We start from the raw sequence: 26309 nt of genomic DNA on the forward strand, positions 1-26309 counted from the left end.
TTTGCCCAAGAATCCTTCGAGTAAGCAAGTTCAGCCCTGTAAATCATCTTCTTGAATTCCCATTTCAAAATTCTAGAGAGGTCTATTCGAGTCGAAGGCTTGAGTAGACAGGAGTTTAAAAAAGTTTCTTCATCAGACCTTTTTATGAACTGTCTAACGAAGAAACGATTTTAAACTTCTCGCTATCAAAAAATATATTGAAGAATCATTTGATTTCAAATAGGAATAACCAGGAGCCCAAACTTGAATATCTAGAGAATTATGATGCGGTATTTTACTGTAATAATTCTGGAAATACGAAAGCATGAGGGACCAACTACCGAATCGATTCCGAAACTGTAACTGTCGAACTGACAGATTATTCTTCCGCTGCCGGAGATGATCCCTTTAGGGCGTGACTCGGCAGTTTTTGACGTGACTCAGCGACGATCTTTAGAGTGGCGAATCGATTGAACACTGTGGAACGTCCCAGTCGAAAACCGAGTAAAAATTAACAGAGAAACCGATTTGAGAATTAAATCATCGCAACTGAGAAAATAAGAAGAGAAACTTAAAGAAGCTTTTTCTTTTAACTTCCATTGAAACAAAGAGGTAAGATTGATGAAACGATGATGAACGGTAGATAAGGGCCAGCTACTTATAGTACAGTACTTACAGTACTTTTGATAAGGTAAAGAATAGCATCTGATAGGACCCATAAAATGTTGAAAACAGCTCTTGAAAATAGGGGTGGGGCGAACTTGTAAGGTCACCCTAGGTTAAAAACGGATTTCACTCTTCCTCCAGGCACAGCGTTTTTATTTTTATTATCCTCATTTTTTCGCTGCAAATTCATCTGAAAAGAAAGAGCTCAGTCGCTGCAAGAAAGCGTCAGGTATTTCTCCTGTCCGTTTTTCTGTTGACCTTTGTAAAGAATCGCTTCTTTCCCGGGTCTTTAAAAATTTATGTTTCCTCATAAAAAATTCCCTCTTCAGTTTTTTTTCTTTTCTAGAATTAAGAATCGTAATTATACTTTACGCTATGCGCAGTTTTCAAATATAATTTTTCTCTGAACATCAACGGTAACTTCTAAGAATTTATTCGTTACAATCACGAGACAGACCTTTCCTGTCCAAACTCCTGACGCTTTTTCTGTCTGAGTCACTGCGCAAATCTAAAATTTGAAATAGCACCATTTTTCGATCATTCGATTTTTCAAGAGATCTACTAATTGATTTTGACAGAGGGACACCTATTACCAAACGAATCAGAAGAAAACAATTTAGTATTATTCAGAGAGGATGGCAGACCTCTCGGACGATATTCGCCATCTTGTGGGGTAGTTATCGATTTTTTGCTTTTGTATTATTTCTAATTGTCCAATTTTCACTCAGTTTTTCAAAGAGAAAAATCGGCGGAAATATACTTAACCGTAAGAGAATTTTTTAATAAAGGCTTACTCTTGGCATCCTGTTTCTTATCTTGTTAATAACGAAAAACTTCAGATATACAATGGGCGATCCAACGATATCAAAGCTACAATCATTCGGTTTCAGTTTTTGGATATGCAACACGGCCATTTGGTTTATTCTTTTCCTATCTTTTACCTATAAATTCCAGCCTTGGTTTCTTCAAAAAGCAGGTTAATATCCAACTGCTATTTATTCAATCATTTGAATCTTATTTTCAGAAAGTCGCCTTGGAAAGTGGTACAGAACAGAGTGCACGGCGAATCAAATCAACTGCGCATCGTTAGTTTCATCGACAGTCCACGCGATCCTGACATTCTTTGCCGGACTGTACATTGTCTGTATCGACCCAAATGTGACGTGGGAAACGCCCGAGTCGACGTCTAATATTTTAAAATGGGAAAGTGGTCCGATATTCTATTCTAGCCCACTTGACCTTTTTGAAAAGTTTTATTTTTACGATTGAATAGAAAAACTGTCACATGACCTCTTGAAAAGACGCAAAGTATGTCGCTTGGCTATTTTTTGGCGGACTACATCGTCTTGATCCACACACGTGAGCTCGGCGGCACCGTTCCTATCTTGGCTCATCATACTACCGCCACGATCGCGTATTTGGTGTCACTTTGGTACAATAAAATGGGCTGGTACAGTTGCTTCCGGCTGTTGTCCGAGTTTTCTACCCCTTTTGTCAATCTTAGGTTTGTAAAACTCTCTTTCTGTCATCCATTTAAAATGGACCATTTTCTTTTTAGATGGATTCTGGTTTCCATCGGATTGAAAAACACCCGTCGCTACAAGATCAACGGCGTCCTCATGACCGCTTCTTTCTTCCTCTGCCGAATTTGCACCTTTCCGATTTACTGGTATTACGTCGCGCGTGTTTGGAACACGGAATCCTTCAACAAGTAAGAGACTTATCACGTGCTCGCTCTGGTGCTCATGCTCATTTTTACCATCGCTTAAAGTTGTTAATCCTCATCCCATTTCATAAAAATAGACTATCATTCTGGGCTCGGAAACCTGTTTAAAAAACCTGGGTCAGGGTCCGAAAGAAAACCTTTTTTTTTTTTGAGAATCTTTCAGAACCTGACTCAGTTTCTCTACAAGGACTGCAGAGCTCAGTTTTCACTTCAGTAGATTTGCATGCTTGTTTGTTAAATGTCTGTTTTTAGCGCTTTTAGCGAAAAAGTCACAAGGTCTGTTGGAAACCAATATCAATTTAAAATTTCGCTTTTAAATTGCGAGTTTGAGATCGCGCCTCACTCTTCGTAAATTAAAAATTTAATAATTAAAATATGCTTGATGCAAAAAATGATTGTCAAACCGAATTGATCAAATTTCTCAGCATTCCAAATGTGCTCTTCTTCTTTTGGATCGTTGGACCGCTGGCCTTGGACATTTTGAATACTTTCTGGTTCTACAAGATGTTCAGAGGAATGCTCAAAGCCCTACAGGTACACCCTTAAGTTTGATAAAAAGATCGTTTGATGAACTCTTTTTTTCCCCGTCTATATCGACGAATCTCTTAAAACTGCCCTAGAAATCGGACTTAACGGACGAACAAGCCTCGAAAACACACGAAGAACGCCGCCGAAAACGAGACCAAGTGAAAGACTTCATGAAGAACCGCTACGCCAGTCTAAAATCCATCGTTTTGCGAAGAAAAGCGATCCCAAAACGGAACGAATAGCGCTTTGTCAGATTAGTGCAAATCTTCATTCATTTACTTTTCAATTGTGTACCTATCTTGAGCTTCAAGACATGTTTCAACTTTCTTTTTCAAAAAACAAGAACCACCTGAAAATAATTTAAAATAAAGTTAACTCACGTTCATATTTAAAAAATGAAAACCACTTGTGTGAATTCTTGCAGGAATAAATTTATCTTCTACGGATTAACGATCCGGGATTATCTGTTGAAATATCTGGGTAGAGAAACCTGTGTACCAGGGTTCGGTAATTTGAGCTCACGCTAAAACTCAAGGAAACAAAGCTTGAGACTCACGTTTTTTAATTTGAGTTTTGAGAACTCAGAGATGAGAGCTCGCGTGAGGAATCAATTCTGGCGATCCATAAGCCAATCAAGGAAGCGCTCGCTTAATTTGAGTTTTGAAAACTCAAAACTCTCAAATCTCCCAAAAACTCAAAACTCTCAAATCTTCTCAAAATGATTTCTCAAGTCACTTTGAGTTCTCAATTTGAGGAAATTTGAGCGTCTAGCCAAAATGAGTTTTAGCTTGAGCTCAAATTACCGAACCCTGCTGTGTACGCACTTGCGTCCGGGTCCTGATTCAGGACTCCTGAAATAGCCTCGATAAAAGCCGCGTAGTAAATGCGCGTAGTTAATGATACGCGATCTGCTAAAGACCTTGACTCAGGTTTTTACACAGTATGATAAACCCAACCAAAGGATCCAAAAATAACATTTACATTCCTGAAGTCGAGGGGAACCCTCTTTTTCGAGATAGTCTGAAGCTACTCTAGAATAGACCCATCGACGGTGGGCCATCGCCAAAACATCAAAAATAATCCCTTAGTAAGGGAGATGTCCAAGGTGGCTAAAACTCGGCAAGAGACCGAATTCGAAGACAATAGATTTTTTCGAATCTCCCGCTTGGAAACTCGAAGTCGCCGTCGATTGGGGCCCGCCAGATTTGGCGCCATCCCCTATTCCGCGCGCTGATTTTTGTTGAATTCGAATTGAAATTTTGAAATCTCGACGATTACAGAATGCTACAGAGATTGTCTAGGACAGCACGAGCAACACGAATTCAAATAGCAAAAAGAGGAAATGCAACGCTGAGCTTCGAGGGAAAGGTTGCAGTTGTAACAGGTTTGGAAAAGTTCCTTTTCTATCTATTTTTCAAAAATAAGGTTCATTAGTAAAGTTGTTACTTATCAGGGGCTGGGAATGGACTTGGTAGAGAATACGCCCTTGAACTTGGAAAACGAGGAGCAAGCGTCTTTGTCAATGACTTTGGCGGTTCCGTTCACGGTGCAGGTATTCGTCATTTCCGCTTCGTTTGGGCGATATTAAAAATTTTATCGTCAGGTGCAGGCATATAAATTCGCTTGGCGATTTTCGCCGAAAGCGAAAGCGAAGCGAAAGCGAATCGAAAATTTCGCTTTCGCCCCCCCGAAAATGACACTCCTGATTTTCGCTTCGCTTTCGCTTTTTGTCCCCGATTTTCGCCAAAAATTCGCTTTCGCCGAGGCCTCGCTTTCGCCAAATTTTCGCTTATGGCGAATCTTCGCCAAAATTTCGCTTTCGCCAAGGCCTCGCTTTTGCCAGGAGTTTGCTTTCGCCAAAATTTCGCCAAATTCTCGCTTTCGCCAAGAGTTCGCTTTCGCCAATATTTGGCCGAATCTTACTTTTTTTTCTTTCAAAGCGGTATAAATAGGGGAATCACTTAAAATTGAGCTCTTTTTCTAGCTTAGTAGGGTTTAATACAGTTTTAGGACACCTAGAAGCTGGGGATCATTTGGCTACTGATAGAGGGGGTGATCTGAGGGCATTTAGATACCTCCGAAGCTGGGGTCGGCAAGCCACCAAGCGATGGTTGGTCACCAACCGTTGGTGGAGGTGGGTGGGTTGACAAGAAAATCAAATTTTCACTGTTGGGGGTGGGTGGTGTTTGGTGGGTTATGGATTCTTTCGTAAGCGTTTTTCTGACCCCAAAATTTATAGACTAGAAGTTGATTACACCGATTCTTTGGTCATTTTTAACCAACAGAAGGAAAACGAAGTAGAGGTAAAGTCATTTCAGATAGAGAACTGATCTTTTTGAAAGATTTCGCCAAAAAAATTTGGCCGAAAAATCTTTCCCACCACTTCCCACCATTTCAGATTTTTTAGGCTTGAGGGTGGGGTGGGTGGGTTGCCCACCACCACTCACCCACCATCCACCGACCCACCATTTCCACCATTTTTTGCAGACCCCAGCTCCGAAGTCCCATAATCTGGCCAACTTCGTAAATGGGAATTTTTGAAAGACTAAGACTTTTAGGGGCTGCCACCTATACTCGATGTTAGCCCAGGCTCTGGCTGTCATTTTGAGCTCTAGAAAAGTAGGGAGGAGATGGGGTATCTTGGGAGCTAGGGGCTCTTGAAGTCGGAGAACTCGGCAAAAATTGAGTACTTTTTCCAAAAAGTCTTTTTGTCGATTTCAATTCATTTAAAAATGTTGAAGTTGTCATTTGGGGTCATCTGAGGTCAGGTCGGGTCAGTTATCAGAGTTTTCTGAATTTTCAATTATTTTTGACCAAGAGTGACCTCAGTTGACCCTAAACGACATCTTAAACACTTATGAATGAATAAACGTCGATTGAAAGAATTCAAATCGTGTACTTTTTGGGAAAAAGTACTCAATTTTGGTCGAGTTCCCTAACTTGAAGAGCCCCTAGCTCCGCAGATACCCCACCCCCGCCCTACATTTCTAGAGCTCAAAATGACTGCCAGAGCCTGGGCCTTCAAAAATTCTCGGTTTTAGAAAGCCCAGAAGCTGAGCTTTCATTTGGACGGGTATCCCATATCAAGGGGTCAAGGCATTCATGGGACCGGAAGTTCCGAAATCGGAACTAGATCTCTTCAATCGAATTTTCGAGTAGAGGAAAACGGCTCAAATGAAAGCTCAGTTTCTGGGTGTTCCAAAACTGTGTCATAATTATTATACTTAAGGACCCCCCCGTCAACAATTTTCGAAAAATCTTTTTTCGGAATTTCAAAATTTTGACCCCGGAAATGGATTCTACAGGTCAAAAAACGATTTAGAGGCTTAATTTTTTGGGGGTCTATCTCGACTCTAAGACTCTCAAAATCGCGTTTGAAAATCGGACTTTTGACGAAAAATGATGAAAGTCCAACTTTTGCTAAAATTTTGGATTTTTATTTGTCAAATATTGGTCCGAACAAGTTTTACTGATGAATTGAACTTCCAGGCACACTAAGAAGCCAAAATATGGCTATTTTGAAATTTTCGATTTTTGAAGAAAATTGTTGACGGGGGTCCTTAATTAGAGAAATGGGTCGAAGTTTAATCTTATTAGATCGCTTTCAATTTCGGCGAAATTTCGCTTTCGGCGAATTTTCGCTTTTGGTAAATTTTCGCTTTCGGCGAATTTTCGCTTTGGCGAAATTTCGCTTTTGGCGAATTTTCGCTTTTGGCGAATTTTCGCTTTTGGCGAATTTTTCGCTTGGCGAATTCGCTTTCGCTTCGCTGTGCAAGATAGGCGTTCGCTTCGCTTTCGCTTCGCTTTTTGGTTGGAAGAATTTTTCGCTTTCGCTTCGCGTTCGCTTTGGGTTTTCGAACGAAATTTATATGCCTGCTGCCACCTATACTCGATGTTAGCCCAGGCTCTGGCTGTCATTTTGAGCTCTAGAAAAGTAGGGAGGAGATGGGGTATCTTGGGAGCTAGGGGCTCTTGAAGTCGGAGAACTCGGCAAAAATTGAGTACTTTTTCCAAAAAGTCTTTTTGTCGATTTCAATTCATTTAAAAATGTTGAAGTTGTCATTTGGGGTCATCTGAGGTCAGGTCGGGTCAGTTATCAGAGTTTTCTGAATTTTCAATTATTTTTGACCAAGAGTGACCTCAGTTGACCCTAAACGACATCTTAAACACTTATGAATGAATAAACGTCGATTGAAAGAATTCAAATCGTGTACTTTTGGGAAAAAGTACTCAATTTTGGTCGAGTTCCCTAACTTGAAGAGCCCCTAGCTCCGCAGATACCCCACCCCCGCCCTACATTTCTAGAGCTCAAAATGACTGCCAGAGCCTGGGCCTTCAAAAATTCTCGGTTTTAGAAAGCCCAGAAGCTGAGCTTTCATTTGGACGGGTATCCCATATCAAGGGGTCAAGGCATTCATGGGACCGGAAGTTCCGAAATCGGAACTAGATCTCTTCAATCGAATTTTCGAGTAGAGGAAAACGGCTCAAATGAAAGCTCAGTTTCTGGGTGTTCCAAAACTGTGTCATAATTATTATACTTAAGGACCCCCCCGTCAACAATTTTCGAAAAATCTTTTTTCGGAATTTCAAAATTTTGACCCCGGAAATGGATTCTACAGGTCAAAAAACGATTTAGAGGCTTAATTTTTTGGGGGTCTATCTCGACTCTAAGACTCTCAAAATCGCGTTTGAAAATCGGACTTTTTGACGAAAAATGATGAAAGTCCAACTTTTGCTAAAATTTTGGATTTTTATTTGTCAAATATTGGTCCGAACAAGTTTTACTGATGAATTGAACTTCCAGGCACACTAAGAAGCCAAAATATGGCTATTTTGAAATTTTCGATTTTTTGAAGAAAATTGTTGACGGGGGGGTCCTTAATTAGAGAAATGGGTCGAAGTTTAATCTTATTAGATCGCTTTCAATTTCGGCGAAATTTCGCTTTCGGCGAATTTTCGCTTTTGGTAAATTTTCGCTTTCGGCGAATTTTCGCTTTTGGCGAAATTTCGCTTTTGGCGAATTTTCGCTTTTGGCGAATTTTCGCTTTTGGCGAATTTTTCGCTTGGCGAATTCGCTTTCGCTTCGCTGTGCAAGATAGGCGTTCGCTTCGCTTTCGCTTCGCTTTTTGGTTGGAAGAATTTTTCGCTTTCGCTTCGCGTTCGCTTTGGGTTTTCGAACGAAATTTATATGCCTGGTCAGGTGGATCAACATCGGCAGCAGACGCGGTGGTCGCCGAGATCATCGCAGCTGGCGGCTCAGCCAAGGCAAACTATGCTAGCGTCGAACAGCCCAGCGAAATCATTGATCCAGTCTTGGAGGAGTTTGGGAAAGTCGATATTCTCATCAACAATGCGGGCATTTTGAGAGACAAGAATATCCTCCGGATTAGTCAAGAGTGAGTATCTTTATTTGAGACCGAATTTACTACTGAACTGCTTGCGGTTTTCTGCTATTATTAAATTTGATTGAAGATGTTGATTTTCTGGAGACAACAACGATTTTTTCGTCATAAAAATTTATTAAACAAAGCGCAAGGATAAATCAACTTCTGCGTACCTAAAAATGACTTGGTCTATTTGAGGGAACAAAGAACTATGCTGACTGTTCTCTAGAGACTGGGACGACATAATCTCCATCCACCTGACTTCCGCCTTCAAGCTCTCGCAGCAAGTCTTCCCAGTGATGAAGCAGAACAAATTCGGCAAGATTATCAACACTACATCCGCATCAGGCCTCTACGGCAACTTCGGGCAAGTAAACTACTCCGCCGCCAAGATGGGCCTCGTTGGATTGACAAAAACACTGTTTTTTTTAGGTTGGCCCATCATTTGTCCTTTATAGGCTCTTAACTGGTAAGAGATAGGACCATATGAACAATAGAAAACTTGTAGAGGAGGGTTTGGAGGTGGTGCAGAGGGGGTTGAGAATTTCAAGAGGTCACGTGGTTATGACGTAATAGGGGCCCAAAGTTGGGAAAGTCGAAAATTGAGAATTTAAGGTCATGGGGCCATTATAATTTAACATTTTAAATGAAAAATAAGTCATGTGACATCGATGACTCATTGATGGTCCTCCGGAGGATACAGCTGGTGGAAGAACTTTGCTGGAAGACCAACACAAATTTTAATTTTCTAAAAAATAATATTCATTCATATGATAGATTTTATCATGTGACTAAAGCTAACATTCCAGAGGTCCTCCGGAGGACTCAACTACTGGAAGAAATTTGCTGGAAGAACAAAAAATTCTTTTTCTTTTTTTAAATTTAAGGGGCTTGACGGCCCTTCGGGCCGTTTCAGCCCCGTTCCTTGATTTTTAAATTTAAGGGGCTTGACGGCCCTTCGGGCCGTTTCAGCCCCGTTCCTTGATTTTTAAATTTAAGGGGCTTGACGGCCCTTCGGGCCGTTTCAGCCCCGTTCCTTGATTTTTAAATTTAAGGGGCTTGACGGCCCTTCGGGCCGTTTCAGCCCCGTTCCTTGATTTTTAAATTTAAGGGGCTTGACGGCCCTTCGGGCCGTTTCAGCCCCGTTCCTTGATTTTTAAATTTAAGGGGCTTGACGGCCCTTCGGGCCGTTTCAGCCCCGTTCCTTGATTTTTAAATTTAAGGGGCTTGACGGCCCTTCGGGCCGTTTCAGCCCCGTTCCTTGATTTTTAAATTTAAGGGGCTTGACGGCCCTTCGGGCCGTTTCAGCCCCGTTCCTTGATTTTTAAATTTAAGGGGCTTGACGGCCCTTCGGGCCGTTTCAGCCCCGTTCCTTGATTTTTAAATTTAAGGGCTTGACGGCCCTTCGGGCCGTTTCAGCCCCGTTCCTTGATTTTTAAATTTAAGGGGCTTGACGGCCCTTCGGGCCGTTTCAGCCCCGTTCCTTGATTTTTAAATTTAAGGGGCTTGACGGCCCTTCGGGCCGTTTCAGCCCCGTTCCTTGATTTTTAAATTTAAGGGGCTTGACGGCCCTTCGGGCCGTTTCAGCCCCGTTCCTTGATTTTTAAATTTAAGGGCTTGACGGCCCTTCGGGCCGTTTCAGCCCCGTTCCTTGATTTTTAAATTTAAGGGGCTTGACGGCCCTTCGGGCCGTTTCAGCCCCGTTCCTTGATTTTTAAATTTAAGGGGCTTGACGGCCCTTCGGGCCGTTTCAGCCCCGTTCCTTGATTTTTAAATTTAAGGGGCTTGACGGCCCTTCGGGCCGTTTCAGCCCCGTTCCTTGATTTTTAAATTTAAGGGGCTTGACGGCCCTTCGGGCCGTTTCAGCCCCGTTCCTTGATTTTTAAATTTAAGGGGCTTGACGGCCCTTCGGGCCGTTTCAGCCCCGTTCCTTGATTTTTAAATTTAAGGGGCTTGACGGCCCTTCGGGCCGTTTCAGCCCCGTTCCTTGATTTTTAAATTTAAGGGGCTTGACGGCCCTTCGGGCCGTTTCAGCCCCGTTCCTTGATTTTTAAATTTAAGGGGCTTGACGGCCCTTCGGGCCGTTTCAGCCCCGTTCCTTGATTTTTAAATTTAAGGGCTTGACGGCCCTTCGGGCCGTTTCAGCCCCGTTCCTTGATTTTTAAATTTAAGGGGCTTGACGGCCCTTCGGGCCGTTTCAGCCCCGTTCCTTGATTTTTAAATTTAAGGGGCTTGACGGCCCTTCGGGCCGTTTCAGCCCCGTTCCTTGATTTTTAAATTTAAGGGGCTTGACGGCCCTTCGGGCCGTTTCAGCCCCGTTCCTTGATTTTTAAATTTAAGGGGCTTGACGGCCCTTCGGGCCGTTTCAGCCCCGTTCCTTGATTTTTAAATTTAAGGGCTTGACGGCCCTTCGGGCCGTTTCAGCCCCGTTCCTTGATTTTTAAATTTAAGGGGCTTGACGGCCCTTCGGGCCGTTTCAGCCCCGTTCCTTGATTTTTAAATTTAAGGGCTTGACGGCCCTTCGGGCCGTTTCAGCCCCGTTCCTTGATTTTTAAATTTAAGGGGCTTGACGGCCCTTCGGGCCGTTTCAGCCCCGTTCCTTGATTTTTAAATTTAAGGGGCTTGACGGCCCTTCGGGCCGTTTCAGCCCCGTTCCTTGATTTTTAAATTTAAGGGGCTTGACGGCCCTTCGGGCCGTTTCAGCCCCGTTCCTTGATTTTTAAATTTAAGGGGCTTGACGGCCCTTCGGGCCGTTTCAGCCCCGTTCCTTGATTTTTAAATTTAAGGGGCTTGACGGCCCTTCGGGCCGTTTCAGCCCCGTTCCTTGATTTTTAAATTTAAGGGGCTTGACGGCCCTTCGGGCCGTTTCAGCCCCGTTCCTTGATTTTTAAATTTAAGGGGCTTGACGGCCCTTCGGGCCGTTTCAGCCCCGTTCCTTGATTTTTAAATTTAAGGGGCTTGACGGCCCTTCGGGCCGTTTCAGCCCCGTTCCTTGATTTTTAAATTTAAGGGGCTTGACAAAGGCTGGGAAATCTGAGTTGATCATTCTCAGTTTCGTCCCCAACCCCACCCACACCCATGGATATAAAAATTCAGGTTATCCCTTGTTTCTTGCTTAATTATGGTTTTCATTTTTCATATTTTTTTAGTCTTCCACCATTTGTTTTCAAGGAAAAAGTCCTCCGGAGGACCTCTGTGACGTCAGATTAAGTCACATGACAAAAATTCTAATTTTTGCAATTGTTAATTGTTATACAAAAGAAAATTTTTTTTGTCTTCCAGGAACGGTCTTCCACCAGGTGAGTCCTCCGGAAGAGCTATGATGATTCATCTAAGTCACATGATTAATAATTATTAAAAAAACTATAAATAAAAGGTTCATATGGCCTAAAATTCTCCAATTCCGACTTTACCAACTTTACCCCCTTATTACGTAATAACCACTTGACCTCTAGAATTTCTAAACCCCTCTGCACCACCTCCAAACCCTCCTCTACAAGTTTACTATTGATCATATGGTCCTATCTCTTACCAGTTAAGAGCCTATAAAGGACAAATGATGGGCCAACCTAAAAAAAACAGTGTTAAAGTCAATCGCCATCGAAGGGAGAAAAAACAACGTCCATGCGAACGCCATTGCCCCACTTGCGGCGAGCAGGATGACCGAGAAAGTCTTCCCAAGCGTCATGCTCGAGAAGATGGATCCCAAATTCGTCATGCCCCTTGTTTTGCCACGAACAGGTCAAATAGAACATACAAACAATGACAAAGTAACGGATTCACAATTTTTTTTATGGAAAGCAATTTTATGGACAAAGTAAATCAAGACCATAAATCAAAATTTTGTTTATCTTCATAATTTCAGGGTTGATTTCTGTCTCAAAGATTTGTCAAACTGATCCTTCTTTCTAAGCTTGCGGCTTTTTCTGTGCCCCCCATTCTTCTATGATTTTTCTAATATCACCTTTTTAAGGGACCCGGGCGAGTAACGTGAAGTCCAACTTCACGCGCCCGCCATTGATCTTTTTGAAAAGCTTTTTCGAAATTTCTTTTTGCTAAACATATCTTCATTCTCTCAGCTTTCACCTCCCATTTTCAGATTTTTTATATCATTATTAATTCTTGAGCTAGGATGAATAAAAGAAGCGCAACTTCAAAAGGATTCAACTCCTGCAAACTTCATTTTATTTTTATGAAACCAGCACCATTGAAAAGCCCATTAAATTCTGAACAGATTCCACTTAATGCGCTAAGCTGAAACTGTACTTATTGCCCTTAACGCGCTGATAAACAAAAGAAGTTAGCGCTCGAGGCTCGGCAGGACGCTCCGATCGGGCTATTTTGGGGTATTTTGGGCTCCCGGGACATGATTCCCGCTTGGCGCGCGCTAAGTTATCTTGTTTATCTAACCTTTATCGCAAATGAGTACAGTTTCAGCTTAGCGCATTAAGTGGAATCTGTTCAGAATTTAATGGGCTTTTCAATGGTGCTGGTTTCATAAAAATAAAATGAAGTTTGCAGGAGTTGAATCCTTTTGAAGTTGCGCTTCTTTTATTCATCCTAGCTCAAGAATTAATAATGATATAAAAAATCTGAAAATGGGAGGTGAAAGCTGAGAGAATGAAGATATGTTTAGCAAAAAGAAATTTCGAAAAAGCTATTCTAAAAGATCAATGGCGAGCGCGTGTAGTTGGACTTCTCGTCACTCGCCCGGGTCCCTTAATGAAAAAGGGATCCTTAGGTGGCTAAATTGGACTATTCTTAAATATTCTTTGACCATCGAAAAGTACCTCTGCCACGAGTCCTGTTCAGAAACTGGCTCCGTCTTCGAAGTAGCCGCTGGCTGGGCTGCGAAGATTCAAACCGAGAGCGCTGCCGGCGCCGTTTTCGCAAAATCCAAAGGCGCGGGTTAATTCAAACTCTTGCAAAGAAACTAAAAATCGATGCATGAGACCGGAAAGGGACGACTTTGCCAAGTGAGGCGTAAAATCTGAAACCCATCGAAAAGAGGAAGCGACGCTGGAAAGTGTGCAGCAACATTTTGAGGCAATGTGCGATTTTGAAAGAGATACAGTCAAGCTGGACTCGTTACAGGAGGCGACGATTCGGGTTATGGACGCGATAATGAAATAGGGTCCCTTAATTTATGCGCTAATAAAAACGTTTATACGACCTTGACTCTCCAAAAGATTAAAATTAAGAGTTTGACTTTTCAAAGATAATGTCCACTAACCCCCTAAATTTTGTACAAATATAAGAAGTAGATTTCGTGGTGTAAAAACCAGTGTTTCAGGTGACATTTTTGTGGGTCACATTTTGATAATTTCTGATTGTTGATTTATGGTGTTTTCTTTTTGTGACCCTTATTTTTTGAAAGAAGAGTCCTTCATCGCCCGGACAAAAACGAAGGCCCTCAAATTGGGGATGAAGCATTTTATGAAGTAGTTTACTCCTCCCCCGCTGTGAGCGAGCTCTGATCTCACGCTGAGCTAGAATTTCAATTTTTCGATGATTCTTCAAAATTCTTCAAACAATCTGTTCTTCATCCGTTTTTTCGAAGTTTCAATTTTGATTGAAGCCTGAAATTGTTTTTGTTTTAGAATGGATTCGGCTCAGTGATCACCGGGATCTGAAAATATCGGTTTAGCGGATCGCCTCTTTTCGCGGCTGGCTTAGCGATATTTGCGTGGGTGCCACTGGCCATCTTAGAGAGTGATTTTTCGAAAATTTCAAAGTTGTACCTAAAACAGGTAAGTCGAAAACTCATTCAGCGGCGTTCAAATCGATTTCTAGAGCATATCAGAGACGATGTCCGATTCCAGTCTCAGAAACAGATGGAAGAGATTACGAAGGAAAGGTTTTCCGAGCTCTAGAACCCTTAAGTCCTTGAGATAAAGCGCTTTTTATGCGCTCGAACAACTACCAAATCAAAGATTTTGATGGGGATTTCTAGAGCTCTTTGAAACCTAGCAAAAGGCGTAGAACAACCGATGGAGTGACCAACCGAGTTCCTCCAGTCGAGCGAAAGTCTTCCGAATCAGAGAACCTGCCCCGGCTAATCGAAGAACAGGCAGTCATAACAGCGCAAATAACTTCAACCCTCAACGAAAAAGACACCTCAAAACAACAAAAATCAGTTCAAGATGTTCTCACGGAAAGCAGGACGAGAAACACGAGGAGGAGGTCCGTCAAGCGACAGAACTCCGACGACGAATCTTCTGTTCAACAAACTAGCAAGGTATTTTTTAATTCAAGCTACAGTCAATTAGTAAACTCCATTCTAGCGCAGGTCGATGGGACCCGAAAACACATCCTCAGTGAAAATCGTCCGCGACGAAGATGTCCGAAAAATGATAGCTCTCGAAACTGCCTCTGATGATAGAATCGAACCTCTCCCCGAATTCACCAACGAAAAAGAAAGAAAGAAGTTAAAAGCGAAGAGGAGGCGGTCCATAGCAACTCCAACTGTAAATTCGATACAGGAAAAATCAGGTGAGGATAAAAAATGAGACAGGATAGAACTTCGTTTTTAGAGACGCCTGTAAAGGACGAAATAAAGCTTCCGAACTTGGAAAACTTACTGACGCCCGAAACAGACGAAGAAAACTCGACAGAAGGAGCTCTTCCGATCAAAGAATCCGCCAAGCGTTGTTTTCCATACCAGGTAGACTTCAATTTCAAAACTAATTGATATTTAAAACTTTCGGTCTTTGATCGTTCAATCGTCAGTTTGATTGATTTTTTGCTAATTGAGTATTTGTGTTTCAGGAGCTGTACAGGGGGATGGTGACGGATATCAAAGACAAGGCCGTCCCGTGTTCGATTTACAATCCTCAAGATCCAGAAACAGAAGGCAAGGTAATGGAGCGACACAGGTGTGTTCTGATAGAATGGCTACTGGAAGTCGCTACTGAAGAAAAATATAGAAGGTCTGCTAAACCCGAAAAGTTTTTTTTTCATTAAAATTTTTTTCAGAACAACCTTTCACCTGGCAATAAGCTTACTGGACCGATACATGTTCCACCGAGAAATCATTCCGAAAAGCCAGCTGCAGACTTTGGGCACTTCCTGCCTCTACCTCGCCGCCAAGATGGAAGAAGTCACGCCTCCGGACATCTATCGACTTGTAGAATACTCAGATGGGGCAGTTACAATTGACGATCTTGTCAAAATCGTAAGAACAGCTGTTTTCGTCTTTCTAAAATTCAATTTATAAAGCCTATCTTCGGGGCAGTGTCCAGTGGGGATATAGCTCAGTGGTAGAGCATTCGACTGCAGATCGAGAGGTCCCCGGTTCAAACCCGGGTGTCCCCTTAATTTTTTCTCATAACAAAATCTTGTTTTCACTCAAAATAATGGAACATTTTCAGGAATTCGACATGCTGAGACATCTAAAATGGAGAGTAGAAGCTCTTACACCACTTTCTTTCATCCTTCTCTTTTGCCAAGCACCAGAGTTTTGGACAGAAGATTCAGGTAATAGTTAAAAACCGACCAATCAGAAAATGAAAACTTATTTTTATCTTTGGAGCTAGAACTTAGATAAAATTTTTGTTATTCAGTAATGCCCCGCTTCAACGAGAAACTACTGTGTTTCTGCGCAACGATCCTGGATCTAATGAAGCTGGATCCTGAATCGTACCAGTGGACTGCGGCGGTTCTCGGCGGCTCAATTTTCATCCGAGTTCTTGAATTCGTCGAGGTGCACCGAGAAATCCGGCAAGAAATGAACAACGATTGCAGTATGGAACTTACGGACAGCAAGATCACCGAGTTGATTAGCTCTACTCTCGCTTGCCATGATTCAGACCTCCAGAACAATTGGTGAGCAATTTTTCTTGCTTCTCTTTCAAATCGTCTTTCTAGCTGCGACGAATACGTAACGCCCTTCGTTGCGTATTTCATGAAAGATATCCTGAATAAAATCAAGTCTGGCGAAAACGCAAGACTACCACCTCCGAAACAAGTTGCCTCAAAAGGATGCACAGTAGAAGCCTCAAGACTACAGACGAATTTCTACGGAGAACAGGGCGTTTTTATTACGATGCGTGATATTCGCTCACTCAAGGACAAATTCATACTTGGTAAGTTTAATTCGATGAAAAAAGCGTCCAAACAAATCTATTTTTCTTCTAACTCCGATTTTAGTCTCCTCAAAAGGCGACGCAGAGCTCAAAAAATTCGCCGAGAAACTGAACATCCCTTTCGAATTCCTCCGCTGCAAGAAGTACCGCAAACGCCTATCAAAATCGACGACATCCTGACCAATAATCAATCGAAGAAACTGTTGGACATTCCTTACTCAACATTCTTAATTTCAAAAACAGCGTATCAGTTCACTCAATTTCACAACGCGACGATCACATGTAAAAAAACTGTTCCTAACAGAAAAGAAAACCAAAAACACTCACGAAACTACTATACTTATCTGCTTCCACGAAAAGCCCACGAAAAATATGCACTTATTTATATTACCAACTGCCAAGCATTCCGAAGCTCATTTTGGGGCTACAATAAACGATTACATACTGAAATTTCAACCCTCTTTCCTTATCAGAATGAGCGCGAAAGACGAATCTAAAAAAGGCGAAATCGACTGGAGCAAAATCGGCTTTCAAGTAGCCATTTGCTCCGTTTCACATCCCGTAACACAGGCTAGAGTCAGTTAGACCCGATTATGCACAGTTTGTGACAATTTTTTTTTCTAGCATTTGATCCAGCTTGGTCACGAACCGGCGAGTCCGTTCTACAAGGCTCCAAGTGCATTGAAAATTTTCAACCCAGGAGGCCATTTTTACAACGGTGTTTTTACTGGATATCTTTTGTAAGTCATCCATATTTGAAGCAAATGAATTCATTTTCCTCGCTAGCGATGCAGGACTTTTATCTCGGGAAGTCATCTACGCAGGACTTTCAGCGAAAATGGCCGAGACGATGGTCAGTTCGATCACTCAGACTGTTGCAGAACCGCAAATCGACGATTTGTTTTTGAACAAGAACTACGAGAATCCAAAAAGCTTCGATGAAGTTATCTCCAAGTCTGTAAAACAGTTCTCGATCCAAGCTACTGGAATCATTTGTTCAAGGCCTTTTTGCGTCATTGCTATCAGGTAAGATTAGAGCAAAGCTGTCTTGTTTATTGTTGAAGACAAATTGCATCAATTGCTGATGGCAAGAATCAATCAAGCCTGCTCGAGGGACTGAAAGAAATTGCAAGTGAAAATGCTTGGTTCTCTGGACTTCTGCCACGTCTCTTTCATGAAGGTACGATTTATTTAAATAGAAACAGCATGAAAAAGAGCATGAAAAACGGTGCCATCGTCAAATGAGCTGATTCGGAGCTGGATCGACAGGGCTCAAGAAGTGATGCGTTGAATTGATCGCAGCCTCCGTAGTTTTCTAAACTCAGGATAGAAAAGCTTGTCTGTTTCGAAGCATTACCTAGGATCTTAGCTTTGATCTGTCCCTCTTCTTCCGCAGTAGCGTTAAAGCAATCGTCTTGGAAGTGCAGTGAAAGATATTCTTGAAGCGGCGAAGTCGAGTTAGGACACTCTTTAAAAGGTTTTAATAAAAACCTGCTATTTTTATTGATAACTTCACTCACTAGAAGATTGGCCGCAGAGAAACAGGGGCTCGACGCATTCCATTTTAAAGTAATCTTCCCTTTTCTTCTCGCTCAATTTATCGCAGCTAATCGTAAGAAAAGTCTCCTGCCATTTCTTAAAATGGATTGAGTTCCGTTAGAAGCCTTATGAAAAAGTTTACCTCGCATTGCTCTTTGGTTAATTTTGCACTATCGTCGTTCATCGTTGATCCTCTTTTGAGCTCACGAAATCGCAAATGTGCGAAGGAAATCAACCTCCCGCGGTGTCTCCATGACGAGCCTCTTTATTGACATCTTTTATTTTAGCGATCACCGTCTTTGGCATGAATACGCTCGTGTATTTGTATGAGCAGAACATGAAATCAAAAGCAGATGAAGTTGTGGACAAAACCATGCCGCTCATTCTAAGCCTCGCTGTTTCTAGCGGTAAGTTTTCTTTTGCAAAAGCTTGTGATCAATCGAAATTAGTTGCGTATCCTCTTCACTTGGTATCTAACATCCAGTGCATCCAGGGAACAAGTTCCATCCTCAACACTCATCCTGAACTGACCTGGCTTCAAATTCTTTCAAAACTTTACTCCTCAAAGGTACTCATTACACTATTCTTGTATTCTCAACCCATTTTCAAAGGAACACAGCCGAGGTAGCAGCATCTTCTTCTCTCGAAAAGCTCGAAGCATCAAATCTCAGGAGTCCGCTGTTTGAGTTAGAATTAGATCGACTGTATATCTTATTTATAATTCCAATTTTCCTCTGATAATTCAAAATTTTTACATGTTCAAACGCCCTATTTACTTCATCATGACTTCTCTATCTGATCATGGGAGATTTTTGCTCTGACAACTGAAATTGAAATAAAACGTCTCTTGATTGAAATCTTTAATGACAAGCATTCTTGTTAGAAAATGACTTTGAAACGGTATCGAAGGGAAGAGCTCGAAAAGTCCTCTTCGTCTTCAGACGATGACGAGCCACTGTATGTCCCCTTGAAGGAACGAAGAAAGGAGATGTTCCAAAAACTTCAAAATGCGTCCGACAAGAAAAGAAAGCCAAGCAAAGAAGAACCAAAGAAACCCGAGCCACTTATGAAAGTCAAAGAGCCAGAAAAAGAAGTCAAGAAACCGGTTGAAGCGCGAGTTCCAGACTGGAACAAGCCAACCTCTGTCGACGATAGCAGCATTTCAATGCCAGCACCCCCTCCCGTTCCAGAGCCAAAGCCAATGGCCCAAAGATCACTTTATGATGAGCACAAAGCTGCGCGTCTTGAAGATGTCAAGAATGAACTGCTTCATAATAGTGCAAAGAAGCAAGAAGCTGAAGAAAAGAAGATTCTTGAGGGCGTGAGGCAAGAACGAGCCTTAGTTTCTGACCAACAGCTTGCTGCTGGAGTCGTTTATAGTCAACCACTTCAAACAAGTTGGCAGCCGCCAAAGTGGATGAGAGATCTAGGGGATAAATACGCCAAGGATGTTCGAAAAAGACTGAAGATCATCGTCGAGGGCGAAGGTTGCCCGCCTCCTTGTAAACGATTCCGCGACATGAAGCTCCCAGCTTGTCTCATTTCCGCGCTAAAACGCAAAGGCATCACCACACCCTCGCCTATTCAGATGCAGGGCATTCCCGCGGCGTTCACGGGACGTGACATGATTGGAATAAGCTTTACCGGCTCGGGAAAGACACTGAGTTTTTCAATTCCTCTTATAATGGCCGCTTTGGAGCAAGAAATAGAAATGCCCTTTGTACGGGACGAAGGGCCCTTCTCGCTTGTCATTTGTCCTTCGCGCGAGCTGGCGAAGCAAACAGGTCACGAACTACAGTACCTCGCTGATCACTTGGATGCTGGTGGCTTTCCTTCTTTGAGAGTCGCCGTTGCTATTGGTGGTACTCCGTTAAAGGAGACTATTAGCGTTGTGAGGAGGGGAGTGCATATTCTTGTAGGAACCCCTGGTCGACTTATGGATATGCTTCAGAAAGGGATGATACATTTGTCATGCTGCAAACAGCTTGTGCTTGATGAAGCTGATAGAATGGTACGATCCTATGTGAAGATCCCAATCTATTTTATTTAGGTTGACATGGGATTCGAAGAAGACGTTCGTTTCATTCTTTCTTACTTCAAAGCGCAACGCCAGACGCTTCTTTACTCCGCGACTATGCCTATGAAAATCAAAGACTTCGCTAAGTCAGCTCTAGTACATCCTTTGACAGTGAATGTTGGCCGCGCAGGAGCTGCGAATCTCAATATTCGGCAAGATATCGAATATGTATTGGACGAAGCTAAGGTCGTTACAGTCCTGCAAATGCTTCAGAAAACATCGCCTCCTGTACTGATATTTGCTGAGAGAAAACGAGCTGTTGATAAGTAAGATTTTCTATAGAGACATTTCTTATAAATTTCTAGGGTCCATGAATACCTCCTTCTGAAAGGAGTTGAATGCGCCGCTATTCATGGGGGAAAAGATCAAGAAGATCGTATGGAAGCCTGTAGACAATTCCGTGCCGGGGAGAAAGATGTTTTAGGTTTTTTTCCTGACTATTATCAATATTCAACTCTTCTTAGTTGCCACGGATATTGCGTCAAAGGGTCTTGATTTCCCAGAAATTGAGCATGTTATCAACTATGACATGCCAGAAGACATCGAAAACTACATTCATAGAATCGGAAGAACTGGCCGAGGAAATCATCAAGGAGTAGCAACGACTTTTGTCAACTCAAAATCTTGCGATAAATCAATTCTTCTTGACCTCAGAGGTTCTCTTTACAACAATTGTTGTTTCGAAATATCAATGACATTTAGGGCTGGTTTTGGAAGCTAATCAAAGTGTGCCAGTTTTCCTGCAAGATATTGAGCCCGACTTGCCTGAACACGAGATGAATGAAAAGGTAAAGCGAACCTTGCGTGATCGCATTCTTACGACAATTCTAGGGTTGTACTTACTGCGGCGGTCTTGGCCATCGTATCACGGAATGCCCAAAGATCGAATCCGTCCAAAGACTGAAAACGAATGCAAAGAAGGATTACATCGCCCAAGGAGCGCAAGATTACTAACTTTCACTTTTAACTTGTTTATTTCAAACTGCCTTCTTTCTTGCAATAAAGTTCCACAAAACAATTTTTTACATGTATTTTCAGGAATTAAAGTTTCGCGGTCGCAATTTGATACTTGAAAACATGAGACTTGTCTGCTTCTGCCAAGTAGCCCAAATCATTCCCGCGGGAAGAGCCTTCTGTCTTTCACGCTCTGGATTTGTTCTATAGATCGGCCCATTCAGATTAACAGCGGAGCAAGAATTGAACCAGAAGCCTGATTGTTCCTAAAAAACTAAAAATTCGCACTGAAAGGACTTTTACCTCAATCGCACAGTTAGTATTAGAATGAGTCATCTCACAAGCCTTGTCTTCTTCCTTATACTCGGGCGATCCGTCGCGTTTGATGGCTGTTGGTCTGAAATAAATCTTTCTTCAATTCTGTCAGTCTTACATTTAGATACCTGCAGTAATTGTCGTTATCCCTATCCTTCGTTGTGAACATTTGCCCATTCTGCTTTGAGTTTTGTCTGTTCTCCCTTCTGTTTGGACAGTTTCTTCCTCTGCAAAGGAAATTTTCCGTCACTCCAGAAAATGCATCGTGAACAGGGAGGTCCTTGTTGTCTTCGAAATTCTTCACAGTCAGTCGATATCCAAAATCGATATCAGAGACCCTTAAAAATACCATGGTTGTACCAGTAGAATAGATCATACATGAAAGTTCCGTATTTTGCCCAGCTTCGCTCCCCTCCCCAGTTATAGAGTTCAATTCTAGCTTCAGTCCCTCTCCCTGCATTGCTCAACTCGAAGATATTATCCAAACCAAGCCAGAAATCATTTCTTCCTTCTGCACTTGGGATCTCTCCAAAGCCGATAATGTACTCTTCCCAGGTCGAGTTCCAATTTGCTTGTCCAACTGCCCGACGACATTTTCTCCCTTCGAAAGTCGGGGAATCTACCGAAGTTTCTTTGTAGCATCTTTAACAGATTCGAAAACGCTTTTTCTATCATTCCTTTTATCATTTTCTGAACCTTTCCTAAATTCTTCTGGATGTCTAACACCGTGTGAATGAACAACAGTCCAACCACCTCCATCTGTGTCCATGTCACAAAGTACCGGTATTCTTCTTCTATTGCCGACTCTGATATAATATCTACCAGTTGTCATACAACCTGATTGATAAATCTCCCCACACGACGTTGCCATTTTATGTAACGAGCGGGATTTTTCTCTAACGATAAACTGGGTTAAGTTCTTCTTTTGCGGCCGTACCTGAAGAATGAACAATTCCTGTGGTTACTTGTGCTCTGTTGAGGATTTGCCCCGATGTTCTCTTGCGTAAAATTACTCAATTTTTTGTCTAACCCTAATCCCTTTCGACGATCTCTATTTCCCTCACTAAAGTCCAGTACGAATAAAAACAGTAATAGCAGCATCCTGGAAAAGACAAGGATTCCAATAAACAGTAGCCGAGAATCTGGATTTTCAAATGTGATATCTGGGACATGTAAATAGGGTGAAATTTGTATTTACTCAATAAACACGCAAACCGGGCCCAACCGAATGTGGTTCAAAGGTGGCTTATTCCCGGACTGGTGCAGACACGTAATCTTCGATAGAATCAACATCGACTATAAATTAAATTTGGGCGTATATGGTGTGTTTATTACCTAGCAGCATGACAAGCGGTATAATGAGGAAACATACTCTATAATATATTACTGACTCTTTAGCTCTACAATGAGCAAAAGTCATTTTGAAGTAACAGTCATTCAGTTGATCTTTCTATTTTGTGTTTCTGTCGCGCTCTTCTTGGATTCTTCTTACTGCGTCTCAGACTAAATACTTGGTTTACTCAAGAAGGTTAGAAATCAATTACCTTCTTCGATTATTATTTCGAGATCGTCTATTGGAAAAGGCTCTATTTCCATATTCTATCTCTTCCTTGCATTTCGTTCCTTGGCAATTGAAAAGCTTATCTTTTAATCCCGGCAGTCGTTCCTTGAGCTTGTTGAACTTTCCCGGTCTGCTTTTGAGGGGACTGTCGGGAATCGTCTCTTCATCCTGATTGATATACGTCACTTCTCAAGGTCTTATGTTTACGACTTACAAGATTCCAAAGGTTTAACTCTGCGTTCTTATCTGTCTCAAGGTCGTAAAACTCTTGTTCGCCAGTTATAAACTCGCAATACAGGTAGTTTTCCCTCTCGTTTTCCTCTTGTGACAGATGACGAAGGCAGAAAAATGTTCCGTTGGAAGCATTGATACAGTAGCATTGCTCGTCGCGATCCCATTTCGGGTGGGTCTGGAAGGTCTGATCATCAACACTAAGGGATGAATTTTATATCTATTTCGCATTGTCAAGTTTTACGTAAAACAAGCCATTCCTCGTTGTTTGCAGTCGCCACCTTTTCGTTTTCCACGCTTATTATGCTGATTCCGAATGCTCTTGTGGAAATCTCTCATATCTTTGTACTGTGATCTTTCCTTGTCAAGCTCGTTTTTCATCTGATTTACAGGATTTTTTCTTCGCTGTGGTGAAGAGATATGCTTTGAAGATGTTGTTTTCTGACGCTTTTCACAGGTGCAACTTTTTTGGGGAACATCACAAAAATTTGACTTGAAGGTCATTGGAAAGTGCTAAATGGAAAATTGATAGACTGATTGATGGTCTGTTCTTACTCTACCGCTGGGCTAAATATAGCTCTTCGCGAGCGCGCTCTGCGAGCACAATGAGCTTGATGTCTTTTGTAGCATTCGTAGCAACAGCAGAACTCCTTTCCATCGGCAGACAAGGTAATTCCCAATTTTGGTGGGTTTTTGCACTTTGAGATTTTCCACTCGTCGCCTTCTTTTGTACAGTAATGGGTTTGTTTTGGCTGGCAAGATTGACCATCGATGGGTGTTTGCATCTTTTTCCTCCTGCAAAGCTGAGAAAGGTACTCTTGCTTGTTTGGTTTGCTGAAAAGCATGTTGTTGGGGAATTTGCCTCGCTCAATAAGGAAGTATTTTCGCCATTTTCTTGGATCCTGTGTGCCTTTAGCAACTTTGAGAATCGATGTTCCATCAAGATCTCGTTCTGCCTCTTTCTTGAATCCAGCAATATCAAGAATAGTAGGCATCAAATCGATGTTGAGAACGATTTCTTCTCTTAACTCTCCTCGGGGAATAGACGGTCCTCTCATGTAGAATGGAATACGACTATCGAAATCGTACGGAAGTGCTTTTCCTTTGACTACTCCGAATTGGCCAAGATGATAGCCGTGGTCGGATGTGTACATAAAGTAAGTATTGTCCATCTGATTTCTTGCTTCGACGGCCTTCATGATACTTTCGATGCCATTGTCAACGGAAAAAAGGGTTTGAAGTCGTCTTCGTTGTAGCAAGTCTGTGAAATGACCATCGTCCTGAGATAACAATTGTTATGAAAACCCGTAACTATGATCTTACTTCATTCATTTCTTTCTGCGACGCTATGAACCAATGTTTTTCGCCGGGCTGCCAGCTGGTTTTGTTGAAAACCAGATCCCTGTGGGCGCCGAGAATTCCCTGCTGAAATTCATTTGGCTGGTCGTAAACATGACGATAGTCAGGGTGCGCATCTTCCGGCCCATGAGGAGCTGGAAAGTTCAAAACCATCAATAAAGGCTCGGCATCATCGGCGTGTGTCTCGAAGTACTCAAGCGCTAGACAAATATATTATATAATCTGAAAGGAAACCTTACCATTATCAACGATGACATCTGTGAAATATTCTTCGGGCTTGTCACCGAAGCTGTGCAGTTGCAGTCCACTTCTTTTCTCTTTATCAAAATCTGCGACCTAAATCACCTGTAAAAGTCCAGAGGAATCTAAGATCGTTGAGCTAACCTAATATTGGCTAAATAATGCAAATACAATATTGATCATTTTGAGTATTATATAGCCAACTTGTAATTGTAGTATCGCGAGTTTCCTCTCAGCGCAAACCATTTGCTCCAACCCTTTGGCACGTACGTTCCATTGTATTCATTGAGATACTTGCCAAAGAAAGCAGTCTTGTAGTCTTTTTCTTGAAGTTTAGCACCGTATGTCCGAGGCTCAAACTTTTCAATCCACTCAGCTCCTGTGCAGTTTTCATTGTTCGTCATCACATGATGATTGTGAGCGTAAAGTCCTTTGGGGTAATTTTACATTTCATAAAAAAATTTTTACGAACCGGTTAACATGCTGCTACGCGAAGGACAGCAGGTTGGTGTTGTTGTGAATGCATTGTTGAATTTAACACCCTTATCAATCAGATGCTCTTGAGTCTTCACCATGACATCTGAAGAAGCATAACAGATGTTTTTATCATAGACAACCGATAGAACTACCTTGAGATCTGAGTTGAACATCTTGATCATCAAGCACGAAAATGATAATATTTGGTCGTTTTCCATTTTGAAAACGACTATTGCCATTGTGACCTGAATTTCTGGTTCTCTTTGCAGTCACCAAACTGACCAAAAGAAGCAAATTTTTCATATCTTCAGTGTTCGTTCAATTAGCTCTCATGTCTGAGCGTTCCGGTCGGTCCTTTTTTTCTCGACTGCCTTTTGAAACTAATTGAAAAGGAGCAAAATGAGGTTCGATCAGCTTCGATCAATTTTCGCCATCTTCTCTGGGGCGATTCAGTAAATTAGCTCAGGGCAAACAAACCTAGAGCACCGTCTTAATTATTCATCCTCTGAGAGTCATATGCCGTGCCCAAACCGATGACGCGACTTTTTTTTTCAGTTTTGGCAAGTCTCAGTGGGTCAAATGTAAATCTTCTTTGAAAAGATTTCATCTTAGATAGTTTCATCTTCGAAGTAGAAATTGGTCGTTTCTCTGAGACGTAATCCTCGACGAGATTTTCATGGAACCAGAATAATATAAGCAAATCGCATAGGAAATTTGGCTAAGGAGTCGTTTATCAGATAATCAATCAGTCCGGTCACCGGAACTGAAACCAACCACGGTGGCTGGGCCGACGCGTGTCTGACAAAATAATCGGCGCTAGGTCTTAATTTACCGTTGCTTCCAAAGATGAAGCTTATTAGTGAAGAGGGAATATAAACTGCTAAATCAAGGGCAAGTGTTTGAACGGAAGGATCTGTTCAGAACAGGCCGGAAGACAAAAGGAGACTTGACTCTTCTTTTCAAGAAAATTGTGAAGCATGCTACCGTACCGCCCCTAAATAGATCATTTTTTCGACAGATTTCGTTCCCATCGCAAAGATACTCAAAATTTATAAAGACTTTATTCTTTATTGAAGACTTTTTAATTTGGAAATAATCGTAGATGGCTTGAAATTGAAGTTTTTCGAGTCAGCGGAAAATTTCGGGGTCTCTGAATTCGATAACTGCTGGATAATCAGCCAGATCAAAT

At 42.0% G+C, this 26309-nt stretch overlaps 8 protein-coding genes and 1 non-coding gene across 14 annotated transcripts; 6 read left to right on the top strand and 3 right to left on the bottom strand.

The window, feature by feature from the left end:
• The first annotated feature begins 417 nt into the window (after positions 1-417).
• On the top strand, positions 418-3274 carry LOC145705348 (TLC domain-containing protein 4-B-like). 5 transcript variants are annotated; one of them, XM_081782830.1, is made up of 8 exons: positions 418-591; positions 1485-1621; positions 1670-1847; positions 1946-2149; positions 2204-2356; positions 2624-2647; positions 2797-2905; positions 2992-3274. In XM_081782830.1, exons 2-8 carry the CDS (start codon positions 1492-1494, stop codon positions 3139-3141), a joined length of 948 nt encoding a protein of 315 aa, XP_081638956.1. In that variant the 5' UTR covers positions 418-591; positions 1485-1491; the 3' UTR covers positions 3142-3274. The 5 variants fall into 5 exon arrangements, with proteins under 5 accessions (XP_081638956.1, XP_081638962.1, XP_081638939.1 ...); XM_081782836.1 differs by lacking the exon at positions 418-591 and adding an exon at positions 803-874; XM_081782813.1 differs by lacking the exon at positions 418-591 and adding an exon at positions 1161-1318.
• Positions 3275-4123: 849 nt separating this feature from the next.
• LOC145695520 (peroxisomal multifunctional enzyme type 2-like) lies at positions 4124-8756 on the top strand. Of its 2 annotated transcripts, none has more exons than XM_081772508.1 (4): positions 4124-4283; positions 4353-4502; positions 8100-8295; positions 8513-8756. In XM_081772508.1, exons 1-4 carry the CDS (start codon positions 4181-4183, stop codon positions 8739-8741), a joined length of 678 nt encoding a protein of 225 aa, XP_081628634.1. In that variant the 5' UTR covers positions 4124-4180; the 3' UTR covers positions 8742-8756. The 2 variants fall into 2 exon arrangements, with proteins under 2 accessions (XP_081628634.1, XP_081628642.1); XM_081772516.1 differs by having other exon boundaries at positions 4129-4283; positions 4353-4451.
• A 4313-nt stretch (positions 8757-13069) lies between these two features.
• On the top strand, positions 13070-16811 carry LOC145705308 (uncharacterized). The gene is made up of 13 exons (XM_081782768.1): positions 13070-13185; positions 13292-13417; positions 13664-14033; positions 14077-14132; positions 14257-14521; positions 14568-14775; positions 14817-14947; positions 15052-15212; positions 15259-15457; positions 15654-15759; positions 15846-16107; positions 16150-16367; positions 16432-16811. The coding sequence occupies exons 4-13, from the start codon at positions 14092-14094 to the stop codon at positions 16545-16547; spliced, it is 1707 nt and encodes a 568-aa protein (XP_081638894.1). The 5' UTR covers positions 13070-13185; positions 13292-13417; positions 13664-14033; positions 14077-14091; the 3' UTR covers positions 16548-16811.
• TRNAC-GCA (transfer RNA cysteine (anticodon GCA)) lies at positions 15526-15597 on the top strand. Its single transcript has one exon. It is a non-coding gene; the product is annotated as a tRNA-Cys (tRNA).
• Positions 16812-16835: 24 nt separating the features above from the next.
• On the top strand, positions 16836-18763 carry LOC145705406 (mitochondrial carrier homolog 2-like). Its single transcript, XM_081782873.1, has 7 exons — positions 16836-16943; positions 16992-17107; positions 17154-17393; positions 17432-17547; positions 18194-18313; positions 18356-18474; positions 18518-18763. Exons 1-7 carry the CDS (start codon positions 16842-16844, stop codon positions 18590-18592), a joined length of 888 nt encoding a protein of 295 aa, XP_081638999.1. The 5' UTR covers positions 16836-16841; the 3' UTR covers positions 18593-18763.
• Positions 17544-18286, bottom strand: LOC145705415 (uncharacterized). The gene is made up of 4 exons (XM_081782886.1): positions 18049-18286; positions 17888-18002; positions 17725-17835; positions 17544-17682 (listed from the first exon to the last, which is right to left on the bottom strand). The coding sequence occupies exons 1-4, from the start codon at positions 18088-18090 to the stop codon at positions 17555-17557; spliced, it is 396 nt and encodes a 131-aa protein (XP_081639012.1). The 5' UTR covers positions 18091-18286; the 3' UTR covers positions 17544-17554.
• A 27-nt stretch (positions 18764-18790) lies between the features above and the next one.
• LOC145697781 (ATP-dependent RNA helicase abstrakt-like) lies at positions 18791-20995 on the top strand. The gene is made up of 6 exons (XM_081774995.1): positions 18791-19917; positions 19957-20249; positions 20289-20407; positions 20448-20639; positions 20686-20771; positions 20815-20995. Exons 1-6 carry the CDS (start codon positions 18793-18795, stop codon positions 20935-20937), a joined length of 1938 nt encoding a protein of 645 aa, XP_081631121.1. The 5' UTR covers positions 18791-18792; the 3' UTR covers positions 20938-20995.
• LOC145712094 (fibrinogen beta chain-like) lies at positions 20931-22622 on the bottom strand. The gene is made up of 5 exons (XM_081789781.1): positions 22588-22622; positions 21631-21894; positions 21381-21590; positions 21241-21334; positions 20931-21203 (listed from the first exon to the last, which is right to left on the bottom strand). Exons 1-5 carry the CDS (start codon positions 22620-22622, stop codon positions 21018-21020), a joined length of 789 nt encoding a protein of 262 aa, XP_081645907.1. The 3' UTR covers positions 20931-21017.
• LOC145705430 (putative extracellular sulfatase Sulf-1 homolog) lies at positions 22571-25690 on the bottom strand. The gene is made up of 10 exons (XM_081782911.1): positions 25273-25690; positions 25116-25223; positions 24847-25073; positions 24643-24739; positions 24368-24603; positions 23605-24324; positions 23289-23557; positions 23028-23244; positions 22797-22981; positions 22571-22755 (listed from the first exon to the last, which is right to left on the bottom strand). The coding sequence occupies exons 1-10, from the start codon at positions 25421-25423 to the stop codon at positions 22686-22688; spliced, it is 2280 nt and encodes a 759-aa protein (XP_081639037.1). The 5' UTR covers positions 25424-25690; the 3' UTR covers positions 22571-22685.
• Positions 25691-26309: the final 619 nt, after the last annotated feature.

Source organism: Oikopleura dioica, chromosome 1 (assembly GCF_907165135.1).
Source record: "Oikopleura dioica chromosome 1, OKI2018_I68_1.0, whole genome shotgun sequence".
Taxonomy (NCBI): domain Eukaryota; kingdom Metazoa; phylum Chordata; class Appendicularia; order Copelata; family Oikopleuridae; genus Oikopleura; species Oikopleura dioica.

Coding starts and splice junctions, on each gene's coding strand:
- LOC145705308 (XM_081782768.1), top strand. CDS start 14,092: ATGTCCGATTCCAGTCTCAGAAACAGATGGAAGAGATTACG. Junction 14,522..14,567: donor CTGTTCAACAAACTAGCAAG/GTATTTTTTAAT, acceptor ACTCCATTCTAG/CGCAGGTCGATGGGACCCGA. Junction 15,213..15,258: donor ACTGAAGAAAAATATAGAAG/GTCTGCTAAACC, acceptor AATTTTTTTCAG/AACAACCTTTCACCTGGCAA.
- LOC145705406 (XM_081782873.1), top strand. CDS start 16,842: ATGAGCGCGAAAGACGAATCTAAAAAAGGCGAAATCGACTGGAGCAAA. Junction 17,394..17,431: donor TTTTGCGTCATTGCTATCAG/GTAAGATTAGAG, acceptor TTATTGTTGAAG/ACAAATTGCATCAATTGCTG. Junction 18,314..18,355: donor AAGCCTCGCTGTTTCTAGCG/GTAAGTTTTCTT, acceptor AATCGAAATTAG/TTGCGTATCCTCTTCACTTG.
- LOC145705430 (XM_081782911.1), bottom strand. CDS start 25,423: ATGAAAAATTTGCTTCTTTTGGTCAGTTTGGTGACTGCAAAGAGAACC. Junction 25,224..25,272: donor TGTTCAACTCAGATCTCAAG/GTAGTTCTATCG, acceptor ATGCTTCTTCAG/ATGTCATGGTGAAGACTCAA. Junction 22,982..23,027: donor AGTTAAACCTTTGGAATCTT/GTAAGTCGTAAA, acceptor TATATCAATCAG/GATGAAGAGACGATTCCCGA.
- LOC145705348 (XM_081782813.1), top strand. CDS start 1,281: ATGGCAGACCTCTCGGACGATATTCGCCATCTTGTGGG. Junction 2,150..2,203: donor ACCCCTTTTGTCAATCTTAG/GTTTGTAAAACT, acceptor TTTTCTTTTTAG/ATGGATTCTGGTTTCCATCG. Junction 2,648..2,796: donor TTTAGCGAAAAAGTCACAAG/GTCTGTTGGAAA, acceptor CAAATTTCTCAG/CATTCCAAATGTGCTCTTCT.
- LOC145712094 (XM_081789781.1), bottom strand. CDS start 22,622: ATGTTTCCTCATTATACCGCTTGTCATGCTGCTAG. Junction 21,895..22,587: donor ACCGCTTGTCATGCTGCTAG/GTAATAAACACA, acceptor AATCTGTTAAAG/ATGCTACAAAGAAACTTCGG. Junction 21,591..21,630: donor GCAAAATACGGAACTTTCAT/GTATGATCTATT, acceptor GGTATTTTTAAG/GGTCTCTGATATCGATTTTG.
- LOC145697781 (XM_081774995.1), top strand. CDS start 18,793: ATGACTTTGAAACGGTATCGAAGGGAAGAGCTCGAAAAGTCCTCTTCG. Junction 20,408..20,447: donor CGGGGAGAAAGATGTTTTAG/GTTTTTTTCCTG, acceptor AACTCTTCTTAG/TTGCCACGGATATTGCGTCA. Junction 20,772..20,814: donor AACACGAGATGAATGAAAAG/GTAAAGCGAACC, acceptor CGACAATTCTAG/GGTTGTACTTACTGCGGCGG.
- LOC145705415 (XM_081782886.1), bottom strand. CDS start 18,090: ATGAACGACGATAGTGCAAAATTAACCAAAGAGCAATGCGAG. Junction 17,836..17,887: donor TCTCTGCGGCCAATCTTCTA/GTGAGTGAAGTT, acceptor AACCTTTTAAAG/AGTGTCCTAACTCGACTTCG. Junction 17,683..17,724: donor GATCAAAGCTAAGATCCTAG/GTAATGCTTCGA, acceptor TCCTGAGTTTAG/AAAACTACGGAGGCTGCGAT.
- LOC145695520 (XM_081772508.1), top strand. CDS start 4,181: ATGCTACAGAGATTGTCTAGGACAGCACGAGCAACACGAATTCAAATA. Junction 4,284..4,352: donor AAAGGTTGCAGTTGTAACAG/GTTTGGAAAAGT, acceptor GTTACTTATCAG/GGGCTGGGAATGGACTTGGT. Junction 8,296..8,512: donor ATCCTCCGGATTAGTCAAGA/GTGAGTATCTTT, acceptor ACTGTTCTCTAG/AGACTGGGACGACATAATCT.